Source organism: Salvelinus sp. IW2-2015, linkage group LG1 (assembly GCF_002910315.2).
Source record: "Salvelinus sp. IW2-2015 linkage group LG1, ASM291031v2, whole genome shotgun sequence".
Lineage (NCBI taxonomy): Eukaryota > Metazoa > Chordata > Actinopteri > Salmoniformes > Salmonidae > Salvelinus > Salvelinus sp. IW2-2015.
The window spans coordinates 4,928,616-4,943,562 of NC_036838.1; the positions used below are offsets into that span (position 1 = coordinate 4,928,616).

At 40.2% G+C, this 14,947-nt stretch overlaps 1 protein-coding gene across 1 annotated transcript; it reads left to right on the forward strand.

Moving 5' to 3' along the window:
* The first annotated feature begins 748 nt into the window (after window positions 1–748).
* Window positions 749–14,365, forward strand: LOC111956096 (calpain-1 catalytic subunit-like). The gene is made up of 16 exons (XM_070448332.1): window positions 749–754; window positions 1,117–1,176; window positions 3,245–3,378; window positions 3,461–3,635; window positions 3,939–4,013; window positions 5,959–6,044; window positions 6,617–6,691; window positions 6,836–6,996; window positions 7,102–7,268; window positions 7,624–7,635; window positions 8,320–8,528; window positions 11,028–11,067; window positions 11,188–11,256; window positions 11,577–11,634; window positions 11,890–11,954; window positions 14,345–14,365. The coding sequence occupies exons 1-16, from the start codon at window positions 749–751 to the stop codon at window positions 14,363–14,365; spliced, it is 1,413 nt and encodes a 470-aa protein (XP_070304433.1).
* The last annotated feature ends 582 nt before the right edge of the window (window positions 14,366–14,947 follow it).

Genomic DNA, 14,947 nt, shown 5'->3' on the forward strand with positions numbered 1-14,947 from the left:
CGCAGCTGAAGCATACTGTTGGCCAGGGGTGAGGTACATCGATGACATGTTCCACCAGACCACAACTCCATTGGTGAAGGCTACTTCCCTGATGACATGCGTAGAGGGGTTGGTTGAGACCAGAGGTATGTCAAGTCTTCATTCAAATCTGCACACATTATAAACATTTAGAAATATTGTTAATAGTTGTACGTGTGTATCGCTCTTCTAGAAAATTGCCCAAAATCAGATTCATCATTAGTGGATTTTCAAGGTTTGACTTGAGCAAGGAAATATTGGTAAGTGGATTTGTTATAAGCAAGCATCAATATATACTGAACAAAAATATAAATACAACATGTATAGTGTAGATCCCATGCTTCGTGGGCTGAAATAAAAGATCACAGAAATGCCATACGAACAAAAGGTTGTTTCTCTCAAATGTTGCACAAATGTGTTTCCATCCCTGTTAGTGACACTTCTCTTTTGCCAAATAATCCTCCACCTGACAGATGTGGCATATCAAAGCTGATTAAACGCATAGTTCATTACATTCTGGGATAATAAAGGCCACTCTAAAATGTGCAGTTTTGCACAACAACAGAAGGCCACAGATCTCAAGTTTTGAGGGAGTGTGCAATTGGCATGCTGACTGGCAGGAATGTCCACCAGAGCTGTTGCCAGAGAAATTAATGTTAATTTCTCTAACAAAACCACATCCAAAGTCATTTAGAGATCCAAACACACACAACCGCAGACCACCGTTAACATGCCAGTACAGGACCTCCCATTTAGCTTTGTTACCTGCGGATCGTCTGAGACCAGTCACCAAACAGCTGAAGAAACAGAAGTTCTCGTCGTAATAAAGCCTTTGTCGGGAAAAACTTATTTTGATGGCTGCGCCTGGCTCCCCAGTTGGTGGGCATACGCCATCCATGGCTGCGCCCTGCCAAATCATGTAAAATCCTTGATTAGGACCGTAATAAATTATTTCAATTGACTGATTTCTTATGTGAACTGTACTCAGTAAAATTGTAAAAATGATTGCTGTGCGTGTATATTTGTGTTCAGTAATATCAACCATGCCCTTGCAATGTGCATGATGTACCAAATGTGTAATGTCTTTTTTTTGTGCAGGCAAATGTCTGGTTCTTGCTTCCGTTGGGCTTTGACATTCCAGAGCACATCCTGGAGCAAGTAGTACCCCTAGAGCGAGAGGTTTAAAGGATTATGCGAATATTCCACTTCAGGGTAAATACCTCGACGCTCCAGTACGTTATCGTTGTGAGATGCATTGGCCTATTGGAATTACTGACATTCTCGGAGAGCTATTAATGGCATTTTAAACGGTTTCTCAGTGGTTATTGAGAACTATTACATGACTATGAATGACTCTTTAGGCTTAGGCTGTACCTTTGTATCACGCATAGAAAATAGTCTCTGTAGTTAATCTCGTCACACTTTATTTGGTAGTGCTGGATACGTAATGCCCTACAATTGTCATACTATCAGAAAATCTCTGATAAGCAACTGCTTGCTAAGATTACGGTTAAGAGTTAGGGTTAGGTTAAAATAAGGGTAAGGGTTAAGGTTAGGGTTAGGATAAGGTTAAGCTTAGGTTTGAGCTAGTGTTAGTAGGTAGGTGAATATGTTACTTATAGTCTGTAACAGGGAGATATTTCCTCCTCAGTTTGCCTTTAGATAAAACTATATTCATTCAAATCAAATCAATATGTATTTATATATGCCTTTTAAATTAGCTGTTATTGTATCATGTAATAATCTCGTCTAGTCAAACTCAAACCAGTCAACCAAGTTGTCAGGTAAAGATTGCACGGGGCTAGAAAAAGCTCCTGAGAAGGCCAAAACCGAGAAGGAGAACCTAGAGAAGGAATCCAGGGCTACGAGGGTGGTCCAGTCCTCTCTGCGTTTGCAGGTGGAAGATAGAAAGAGTACATGCGCCCAAGGAGTGTCGCAAGGATTCATAAAGTAAACCGCAGGGCAAATAATAATGAGCACATAGTTGTCGAGGGTGCAGCAAGTCAGCACCTCAGGAGTAAATGTCAGTTGGCTTTTCATAGCCGATCATTAAGAGTATCTCTACCGCTCCTGCTCCTTAAATATATTCATGTCACCAGATAATTGATTAAAACACACTGTTTTGGAGCTGCACTCTTTCAGTCTTCCTCTGGGTACATTGACTTCGATYCAAAACCTAGGAGACATGGTTCTCACTCCCTTCCATAGACTTACACAGTAATTATGACAACTTCCTGAGGACTTCCTCCAACCTATCAGAGCTCTTGCAACATGAACTGACATGTTGTCCCAATCAAAGGATCAGAGAATGAATCTAGTACTGAAAGCATAAGCTACAGCTAGCTAGCACTGCAGTGCATAACATGTGGTGAGTAGTTGACTTAAAGAGAGAGAAAGACAATAGTTAAACAGTTTTGAACAAATTAATTTCTTCAAAAATGAAGGAGAAGCAAGAGAGAGAGAGAGAGAGAGAGAGAGAGAGAGCAAGAGAGCTAGCTACATTTTGTTGTATTTATTTTTTCACTTTTACTTTCACTTACTTAGCTAGCGAATGCAGCTAGCTTATTCAGACACCCGGCTCAAACATGCCATTTTAACTAGCTCGCTAAATGGTGACAACGATGTAGGCTGTGTGTAGCGGTTAGCGGTTATGATATGAAGGCTTGGCTAGGAAAGATTTTTTCTCCTGGTCACAGACAGCTGATGTGTTGTGCACTGGAGTCTACAAGCGAAGGAAAAAGGTGAGAGGAGGAGAGAACGTTGATGCGAGCAAAATGCTCATCCTGTTTGTATGTGGCTGCTATTAAAGTGAATTGTGTTTTCGTGTGATCAGGGGTGTATTCATTCCGCCGATTCTGTTGAAAAACGTTTCTTAAATGGAAGCAAACTGGGATAAACATAACTTAATTTGTCCAATAGAATCTCTCATTTGCAACCGTTGGACTAATGATTGAATGTGTCATTGTCTTGATTACTCCAATTTGTCTCTCGACCTGTGCACCTATGTTATAAACTTTAAACGTTACATTGAGCTGGATGAATGGAATATGAATGACAGTCATCCAATATGCTGTAATAGAAATAAGGCCACGATCATATAAAAAAATATATAATCGTCCTCTCTCATCTTAAACAGCACCGACCACCACTGGTCTGTAGAGCACCTACAGATGGACTATCCAAATAAAGCATTACCGAATCATTGTCCTCTCGTCCTGTCTTTCAGTTCTGGAGGTTTGGGAGGTGGGTGGACGTTGTGATCGATGACATGCTACCAACAGTTAACGGCAGGCTCATTTTCGTCCATTCGAAAACTCCCAATGAGTTTTGGCCCGCCTTGATGGAGAAAGCCTACGCCAAGTATGTGAGCCAAATCAGTTGGTTATAGGACAGTTTAACACCTCTTCATTGTCGACCTTAAAGTTCTGTCTTCTTCTGGCAGAGTGTGTGGCTCCTACGCAGACATGAATGCAGGGACCCTTTCAGAGGCTATGATGGACTTCACTGGAGGGGTTCACATCACGTTCAAGCTTGCTGAAACTCAACCAAATCTCTGGGACCTCCTGTTCAGAGCTGCCAAGTTCAAATCTCTGATGGGGTGTAACACACCTCAAAGGGTGAGCATCACTACCATCCCCGGAAACATCATGTTGACCCTTTAGACAAATCAGTTCGTAGAGCAGTAGTGTCAGAAATGCACGTGTAATTCAAAGTTCACATAAATCATGCATTTATGTCCAGATCTGTGGTAATATGAGTTGTTAGGCATAGTTGAAGTTAAGATGTGTCATTTAATTTGTAAATACAGAAGAGATGAAAGTCTGAATGGGTGTGTTCATATTCAGCCTTGTCCTAAACCTCTTTACTGTTATGATCTGATTACTTTACCTATAATACCTAATGATCTGTGTCTCTTGTAGGAAACATCAGCGAATGCGGTGGAACCCAACGGATTAGTGAGGGGTCATGCTTACACCGTCACAGGAGTTCTACAGGTACTGTAGGAAACATACCAGTAACAATCTGAGAGAAAATCTTTGTAGCTGATATCTTTTGGCATTATGCACTCTATCCTTTTTAATGCCAAGAATACCCATTGTTTGGTTTGTCAGAATAGAGCCAAAATGTATTTTGCCAGCAGAATACCTCCCTACATCCCACTGCTGGCTTACTTCTGAAGCTAAGCAGAGTTGGTCCTGGCCAGTCCCTGGATGGGAGACCAGATGCTGCTAGAAGTGGTGTTGGAGGGCCATTAGGAAGAACTCCTTTCCTCTGGTTAAAAAATGTATATCCCAGGGTAGTGATTGCGGATGTTGCCATGTGTTGTGTGCTGTCTTTCGGATGGGACATAAAACACATGTCTTGACTCTCTTTGGTCACTAAAAAGCCCATGGTAGTTATTGTAAGAGAAGGGGTGTTAACCCCAGTGTCCTCGCTACATTCCCTAATCATCATTCCCTGCTTCCAATTGCCTCATTCATCCCGCCTCCTCTCCCCTGTAACTATTCCCCAGGTCGTTGCTGTAAATGAGAATGTGTTTTCAGTCAACTTATCTGGTTAAATCAATAAATATATACAGTACCAGTCAAAAGTTTCGAAACACCTACTTATTCAAGGGTTTTTCTATATTTTTACTATTTTCTACATTGTTGAATAATAGTGAAGACATCAAAACTATGAAATAACACATATGGAATCATGTAGTAACCAAAAAAAGTGTGAAACAAATCAAAATATATTGTGTGGGCAAAGCTGTCATCAAGGCAAAGGGTGGTTCATTTGAAGAATCTCAAATATAAAATATATTTTGATTTGTTTAACACTTTTTTGGTTACTACATGATTCCATATGTGTTATTACATAGTTTTGATGTCTTCACTATTATTCTACAATGTAGAAAATAGTTTTAAAAAATAGTAAAAATCCTTGAATGAGTAAGTGTGTCCATAAACGCAACATGCAATAATTTCAATTTTTTTACTGAGTTACAATTCATATAAGGAAATCAATCCATTTAAATCAATTAAATTATCCCCTATTCAATGGATTTTACATGACTGGGCAGGGGTGCAGCCATGGGTGGCCCTGGGAGGGCATAAGCCCACCCACTTGGGAGCCATGCTCACCCATTGGCTGGTCTTAGATGACCCCGAAGGTGAAGAAGCTGGACGTGGAAGTCCTAGGCTGGCATGGTTACACATGGTCTGCGGTTGTGAGGCCGGTTAGACATACTGCCAAATTCTCTAAAACAACGATGGAGGCAGTTTATGGTAGAGAAATTAACATACGTGACAATTACACGCTACCTCAAGACATCTGTGGCATTCTGTTGTGTGACAAAACTGCACATTTTAGAGTGGCCTTTTATTGTCCCCTGCACAAGGTGCACCTGTGTAATGATCATGTTGTTTAATCAGCTTCTTGATATGCCACATCTGTCAGGTGGATGGATTATCTTGGCAAAAGAGAAATGCTCACTAACAGGGATGTAAACAAATTTGTGCACAAAATTTGAGAGAAATAAGGTTTTTGCTCGTATGGAACATTTTCTGGGATCTTTTATTTCAGCCCCCTAAGCATGGGACCTACACTATACATGTTACGTTTATATTTTTGTTCAGTGTAAATTACAAGCTTGTTCAGTATATTTACTGTAGCTCTACCTGAAGGGAATTGGGAGAGGATTTGTGGTATAATTTCTGCCATGACCGAAAATGTATCCTGACCTTGTGTAGCGCACGAGTCGTCTTATTGTCTAGTGATGAGGTCGCCGCGACTTCAAAATCAGTGTCAGCCTACGGCCCACTATAMAATTCCTCTTGGTCTAATGGTTTAAGATGCTGATTTCTCTCATTGGGGACGCAGGTTCATATCCAGCCTGTTGCACTTATTTTCCTGCTCTGAGATTACAGCTGGTGTTCATGCTGGTTTCTTCCACAGATRATGAGCCAAGGCAAGCCAGTGAATCTGATCCGCCTCTTCAACCCCTGGGGCTATGGAGAGTGGAAGGGAGACTGGAGCGATAAGTAAGYAATAAATATTCACAATCAATAACTGTCCATTTGCTTATTGGATTGTTTCTCAGTATGTGTAATTGTTATGTTTTTCTATAGTCCACATACTTTGTCTATATACAGTATATTGTAGCCTMTACCATTTCACCAGGTGAAATTCCTGCTACAGGTAAATGTATTTGCCCTATTGCAATATTAATAATAATACTTTTTAATGTATATATTTTGTTATTTTTTCATCACAACATTAGCTATAACACTGTCAACATCKCTGTTACATTTTCATGAATATCTTTACGTGATAATGATCCCGACGCCACATTTGAAAGTGGAATGGCTTTAGCTCAAATTGACTGTGACGTGTAATCACATCCATTGTCTTCAACAGGTCTTTATGACATGTCAGTTGATATCCTTTACCTTTTACATTGCTAGTATTCAGGAGTTACCCACAAGCAGCCAAAGGTGTTAAAGCTTTTACATTGTTGTCTCTTGGCGACCTAGACTCTGTAGTAACTACCACTAACTAACTAGGATCCTTACCCCAATCCGAACCATTGACATGATGTTTGTATTTCTATCAGGTCTTCCATGTGGAAAACAGTGAGTCCTGCCGACCGGAAGATGTATCTGTCAGTGGAGGAGGATGGGGAATTCTGGTAAACAATATAATGTAGAATTGTGTTTGCAGACCATGTCAATATTTTGTTGCAAGTGACMAACACATACAGTACAGTGATCAGAACGCATCTATACTCATATTTAAATTCACACRAATTCACAATTTTCGTTTGTCTTCTCAGGATGACAATGGAAAACCTTTGTCAGCACTTCTCAGATGTGACTATCTGCTGTCTGTGCCCTGATTTTCTTGACGGCAACTCTYAAGGTCATTGGACGCCTTCTTTCCATGATGGCAGATGGGTCGCAGGGACCACTGCTGGTGGTTGCATTCTGTTCSGAGGTAAATCTTATTTTGATTGACACGGAATTCTACGCAGTTCATGACGGCTACAACATTTACTGAAACTACAAGTCAAAATACCCATGTTGTCTTGTCTCCCAATAGACAGTTTCTGGACCAATCCCCAGTATCGAGTGAAGATTGAGGGATTTGACAGGGACTTCTCTGAGACACAGGGGGACAACAACATGCTTGTGTCTCTGATGCAGAAGCCAGACAAGAGAAACCGACGCCTGGTCAAAAGTGTCCACATCGGCATCAACATCTTCGAGGTCAGTCCACACCTTATATTATTGCTGAATAGTTTAACTGAACTTTTATCCATAGATAAACATTCAAAGATATGATCCAGACACGTCTCACAGATTGAAGCAAACATATGTGCTTCCTCTGAGGACTGTGTTACAGGTAGCACTGTTATGGTAGCATAAACTGTCATATCAGCAGTGGAGATCTCTTTGTAAGTTCCTCTTATGTTAACGCTGGGATGGGATTGCCAGTGCTCAGTTCTCAATGCAAATACGCCCATTTGCAAACCTACATGTATTATATTCCAGAAGAAGAAATTCAAGAAATATGCTATTGTGGCTGCTATTTAATTGTCTTTTTTTTTTACCTTTCTAACAGGTACCTGCCCAAGTAAGTAACTTTAACACATAATTTTCACAAATACAGAATTAAGAAATAATGTGTTGCTCAAGATAGGGCTCCTGAGTGGTGCACTGCATCTCAGTGCAAGAGCTGTCACTATAGTACCTGGTTTGAATCCAGGGCCTATCACATCCTCCTGTGATTAGGAGTCCCATAGGGCAGTGCACAATTGGCCCAGTGTTGTTCGGGTTTAGCCGGAGTAGGCCATCATTGTAAATAAGAATTTGTTCTTAACTGACTTGCCAAGTTAAATAAAGGTTAAAGTCCTTGTTAGCGAGCCGCGATGGTGGAACTGTATTATCCTCAAAGCGGGCAAAGAAGGTATTTAGTTTGTCTGAAAGCGTGACGTCTGTTATGCAAATGATGTAGACACGCCCAAATAAGCAGTGCAAAGGGCAGAAGGGGAAGTTTCCTGCCTCCTCCTTTATTTTATTGTGATCTCAGTTCAAAGGAAAGAGGGGGAAGTTTCCTGCCTCCTCCTTAATTTTATTGTGATCTCAGTTCAAAGGGCAGAAGGGGAAGTTTCCTGCCTCCTTCTTCATTTTATTGTGACCTCAGTTCAAAGGGCAGAAGGGGAAGTTTCCTGCCTCCTTCTTCATTTTATTGTGACCTCAGTTCAAAGGACAGAGGGGGAAGTTTCCTGCCTCCTTCTTCATTTTATTGTGATCTCAGTTCAAAGGACAGAGGGGGAAGTTTCCTGCCTCCTTCTTCGACAACAACGCACCTGTCGCCCAAACCAAGGACTTCCTGAATGCTCGGACGGTGATGCTCTTATGCAGGCTGAAACCTGGCGAATACCTGATCGTGCCATCATCCTTCAAACCCAATGAAACCGCTTCCTTCATCCTGTCCATCCTCTCCAAGGCGGAGACACACATCCAGTAAGCACAGTCCTCCGTTTCCTAATTAATATTTACCGTTAACATCCATATCACTGATTTAAAAAATATATATAATTTCTTACCTGTGACATTACTTAAAGGGATAGTTCATCCAAGTTATAAAATACTAATATCAGGGATATTGACTTGTAATAAACCAAAGCATGGATTTCTATTTTACCTTGTCCATAGACTTTTTACATGGTAAGGAAACCAATATGTAATTTTGTAACTTGGGTGAACTATTAAGTCATTTCACAGGTAAGGAATTATATTTATATATTTTTTACAATCAGTGATAGGGATGTTAACGGTTAATCTGTTAGTCACTGAAAATGCATTTGACCAGTCATGTTTATTGGTCTATAGCACATATGTCAGAGTCAAGGCCCGCGGGCCACATCCGGCCCGCGAGAAGGTTTTTTACGGCCCCTGGGATGATCTTGATTTATTATTAGAACCGGCCCGCAGACCGCAGCAAGCCGGCAGCCCGCAGATCTTTTACACGCACCAATACTACATTTCCCACAATGCAACGGTGACGCACCGAGCAGTAGGCTGCTTCATTTCAATATTTATTGGCACAGCAGTCGTCAGCATCACAGTAAAATTAACTGACTCTGTGGGAGACGCAGATGCGGAAAGAAAATTTGAGCCCACTTTCCCAGCTGCCAGACCATGAAAGAAGAAGCTCTTCTACCAGTGCGTCCGAGCGCACAGTTGGCTGACAAAATAGTATTGCTTGCCGCTGACTTTCGACGCCGATTTTGCCTGACTTTGAAGCAAAAAAAGCAGGTTGAACTATGCTGGTACCATTGCTGTTGGTGGAAAGCTCACCACCAAACCTGCAAATGGAGATTGACCTCCAATGCAATGATGCACTGAGGGCAAAATATGCGGCAGTGGGTGCTGCGGAGTTCGCCGTTTCCTCCCCGACACAATTGCCCAGCTGCGCATGGCAGCTGCTCAAACGTTGTCTATGTTTGGCAGCACATACTGTGTGAACAACTGTCTTTGATGAACCTGAACAAAAACACACACAGAAGTCGACTTACTGCTGAACACTCCACTTCACTCTGAGGATTTCCTCAGCTCAGAGCCTTACCCCGAACACTGATGACTTGTGGAAAAGAATGGGACACCCACCAAGTATACCTCAACCTCAAACAAAGTGAACATTACTGTGCAACACTTATTTAGAGTTTTACTTCAGTTCAAGTTTAAAAAGTTAAAGTTAATATTGTTTCACTGCATGTTACTTCTCCTTAAAAAGTGTTTGTTTTTGATTAATAGATTTTTGCACTTTATTTTATTGTATTTCAATCCAATTATATTTTAAAATATTTCAGTGTAGATGGATGATAGAAAATTGTATTATTGTTTTTTTCTTTGAAGTAATTTAGCCCACTTTTGCTAAAAATAGAAAATATAGGCTCGATGGTGCTTGAATACCGGTTTCTTTCATTTAATGTTCTGGTTATGGGGATTTTTATATAAAGGAATTGTCTTTTGTGTCTGTTGAAAATTAAGATTATGACAGAGCCATAAGAAAATATTGCTTTAATTTATCTGATCATATTGGAATATATTTGTTAGGTTTTCAGTAGGTTCAATTAGGTTCACTAGACTATATGCGTCATTTAAAAAATTTTCAATGAACATTCGAACAGTCCGGCCCTCGGCTTGTAGCTAAATTTTTTATTTGGCCCTCCGTCCATTTGACTTTGACACCCCTGGTCTATAGGTTAATTTTCATAATTTTGTATAATTAATTTGGCCCGTGTATTTTTCATGCGTCGTCATGTATCTTATGTATCACATCTTCAAAACTTTTTTCTCCTTCTTTCCCCATAAAAACATTTTCCCCCATCTTCAAGGCTTATGAGGTCACAAATTCGCAAACAACATACAGAGCCTAGTTTGCGGAGCGGAATGGCTCATCACCTGTTAAAAAAAACTGGTATTGTAGTGAAACGTCCCAGTAGGCACACACTGGTTGAATCAACTTTGTTTTCACGTAATTTCAATGATAATTAAGTTGAACCAACGTGGAATAGACTTTGAATTGATGTCTGTGCCCAGTGGGGTGCTTTTTTATGCAACAAATAACAATTATAAATGTGTGTTAAAAACTGTTTTGATGGCCACTATTAAAAATAGCTATTTTTATTTCTCAATCTCAACTCGTAATTAACATGTGCCTCCCATTCACCATTCGAGTGCATATAATGCTATAGTCAAAGGTAGGCAGGCTATCAGCGCGTCACCCACAACTTTGCAATGTGAGCTTGGGGCAGTACATCAGCCTGAAACTAATTTCCAATTGAGCTGACATCTGCAGCGTTTTAACCCTGAATGCAATCTCTGCGAACGTGATAACGTTACCTTTAAAAGCTGCATTGTGGGAGAACCCGCGACGAGCTTGAATCGTGTATTTAGTTTCACTATAATGTATATATATCTAACAGAAACAAAACAGTCTTCATTTCTTTTTCTCAGTGAAAATTCCAATGACCAAGATATGGAGGAAACTCCAAAGGTATTTTAAGGCAAAGAGTATTTCATCCGTCATATTTGAGTTGATGTTTTTCTATCTCTCTGGTGTTTCCTTTTCATCTTCCTTTCTTGATATCTTATAACAATATATTCCATTTTTTAGCTCACACCTACTGACAATAGAGAAGATATGAGCAACAAACAAACTCTTTTTCGGGAATATTCTGATCAGGCAAGTTCAGAGTTTATTTCATTTCAACACAAAACGAAGATTTACAATATAGCAAACGCTCTTATGCAGAAGTATTTACAGTAGTGAGTGCCTACATTTTTCATGTTTTGTTTTGTGCTGGTTCCCCTTGGGAATCGAAACCCACAAATCTGGCATTGCAAGAGCTATGCTCTAGCTAATGAACCACGAAGAACTACAGTGTAAAATTAAAACACACAACCATAGAAAAATGTATACCATTTGAGAATATTACTAGTTTCTAACAATCTTTAAACTATTAAAAAAAAATCAATAACACAAATTCTGTTTTCACTGAAAAGTTTGAGGAGGTGGATGCTGAACAGCTTCAGAGAAGTCTGGATGAAAAACTCCTCCAAGGTACGTAGAGAAGAAATCAATTATCATATGGAGATTCCAAGTACATGATGACCCAAATTAGGAGATTGAACAGAGAGACATGAATGCTGACGAGAGATCACAAGGATAGGGATGGTGTCAGTGACGTAGTGGTAAAATCAATAGGTGGGTAAACTGTGTTTAATTGCGTTTTACCCTCCACTACACCACTGGTTGGATGGTGAGCAATGAGGTATCATCTGTATGATGTTTTTATGTGCCACTTTTTTTACACAGGATGTGCAAAGAAAACACAAGGATTCAGCTTGGAGTCCTGTCGAAGCATGGTGGCTCTGATGGATGTATCCAGAATAAGCTCAGTGACAGAGTCTCCCATCCCATAATGAACACATGTCTTCTCTTGTGAAACACTCTGAACAGTACTTTACAAGAGAACACTGTTGAACACTCCAATCCGACAGTATAATCTGTGAATGTAGAAGTTTTTGCAATGACTCTTAAGCCCTGTTTATACCTAGTGCTAACATGTATCCTTTGTGTATCCTTCTACATCCAGATTGTGACCACATTAGTAGACAGGTGTAGAAGATCAAAATAATTATTGTGATCTGATATTGATCAGATCTACCTGACCTTCTCCGGAGACAGGCAAACTTTGTCTGGATATTTTAAATGTATATGGATCTGGACAGTAAAACCATTTGTATCATTATTATCCAACCTTCTAAAATTGTTGACAGGTGGCAACATCAATGTGTCTTAAAATAAGTAAATGCATATTATTTTGAAAGAATTTCCCTAAAATAATTTGCATACAAGGAGGGACCAGGAAATCTGGTCACAATGTGGACACAGTGGATGGATAAGAGACACATTTTAATACCATGTGTAGACGCATATCTAAAAATGTGGGCACAATCAGAATGTGGACAACATCAAGACCAAGAAGCCGTATTAGCACCAGGTTTAAAAACATATGTATTTGTTTAATTACCCTTATTTTACTAGGTAAGTTGACTGAGAACACATTCTAATTTACAGCAACATCCTGGGGAATAATTACAGGGGAGAGGAGGGGGGGGGTGAATGAGACAATTGTAAGCTGGGGATGATTAGGTGACCGTGATGGTATGAGGGCCAGATTGGGAATTTAGCCAGGACACCGGGGTTAACACCCCTACTCTTACGATAAGTGTCATGAGATCTTTAATGACCTCAGAGAGTCAGGACACCCATTTAATGTCCCATCCGAAAGACAGCACCCTACACAAGGCAATGTCCCCAATCACTGCCCTGGGGTATTGGGACATATATATATTTTTAGACCAGAAGAAAGGGGGGCTCCTACTGGCCCTTCAACACCACTTCCAGCAGCATCTGGTCTCCCATCCAGGGACCAACCAGAACAAACCCTGTTTAGCACCAGAAGCAAGCCAGCAATGCGATGTAGGGTGGTATGCTGCTGGCCCCAAAAAATACTTTATTTTAAATGTTCATATAATCTGAACACTAGTTTACAAACCAAGCAACAAACTGAATTGGAGAGAGAAAAGACAGCAAATATAGTTCCACCAACATGAAACAGACCACATAGCTAAACATATGGCTTTATCTCATTACACTACAGTACTAAACATATGGCTTTATCAAATAAGTAAAAAACAAGTTACAAACACGCAAAAAAAAATAAAAGAAAGAACACAGTTGGTGGGGGTAAAGCTGTGTTTACTTGCATTTATTTCCACTAGCACAAGCTGGTTGGATGGGTGGCAATGGGTATGCATCTGTATGATGTTTTTTATGTGCCACTTTTTTACACAGGATAGTGCAAAGAAACAGAAGGCTTAGCGTTGGCGTCCTGTCGAAGCAAATGGTGGCCCTGTGATGGATGTATCGAGATAGCTCAGTGACAGTCGCCCCATCCATAATGAACACACTCTTCTCTTTACGAAGAGCCAACCGTGTGAAGCACTCGCAATCGGCGACAGTAGAAGATCTGTGAATGAATGTATGAGACAGGAAAATCATTGTCTGGATATTTTATAATGTAGATGGGATTTGGACAGTAAACATTTGTCTTAAAATAAATGGCATATTGATGGTTTAAAGCTATGGCTTTATTCTCATTACACTACAGTCTTAAACATATGGCTTTATTTCTTCATTCCTACAGGTTGTCAAACATTATGGCTTTATCTCATTACACTACAGTGTATAACCATCATGGCTTTATCTCATTACACTACAGTGTTAAACATATGGCTTTATCTCATTACACTAAGTGTTAAACATATGGCTTTATCTCATACACTACAGTGTTAACATATGGCATTACTCATTACACTACAGTGTTAAACATATGGCTTTATCTCATTACACTACAGCGTTTAAACATATGGCTTTACTCATTACACTACCGTGTGTTAAAGCCATATGTTTATCTCATTCACTACCGTTACAGTGGCTTCTAACCTCTCCACAGTCGTTCCATGTATTTGATCTATTCCAGAGGCTAGAACACCTGATTCAACTGGTCAATCGTAATCATCAAAACCCTTGACTAGGTTAACCAGGGACATAGTTCAGGCTACAATACTATTGTGAAATGTTTGGTCCTGAGGGAGGATTGAGAACCACGTAGCTAAACATATTGCTTTAGCTCATTACAGGGCAAAATGTAAATACATATCATTTTCTGCCTTTGGAGATTCCCTTAACCTTTCTTCTCCAGACATCAATCACTGGAGACTGAACAGTGACGAATTTCTAGTCTATGGAGAAAAGTACCATTTACAAGGTAAGTTAATTAGCAAGTCTGTGGCAAAGGGTAAAACAACTATATATTGCTCATTGTAATTTTTCATGAAACAATGACCTGCAACTATTAAATAATTTATTACATCGTCCAGGATATCTTCTGTTCAGATGTGGACCGTTCTGGAATGTTGTCATCGAGTCAACTGAGGAACCAATCATGGCTTCAGGTAACTTTTGGCAGACCACAAACGGGCCTGCACTGACCTGATATCACAGTACCTGCTTACAGTGCTTTGTAAATCAGCTCATTGACAGTCAGTACATGATTGAGAGTTAGGACTGTCAATTAGCTGAACAGATGGATTAAAGTTACTTCTACGCGTTACGACTAAACAGAGTCCATTTGATGCATAATACCTGTGAAATCCTGTGAAATAGAGGGTGAGGCCTGTTCTCCTCCACAGGGATCAGGCTGAGTGATAGCCTGCTGACCTGATGCTCTGCGCTACGTGGATCTTCTGGAAACATAGCCTGGAGAGTTTCATAGCCTCGTCCTGCGCATGGACGCATGGCCAGT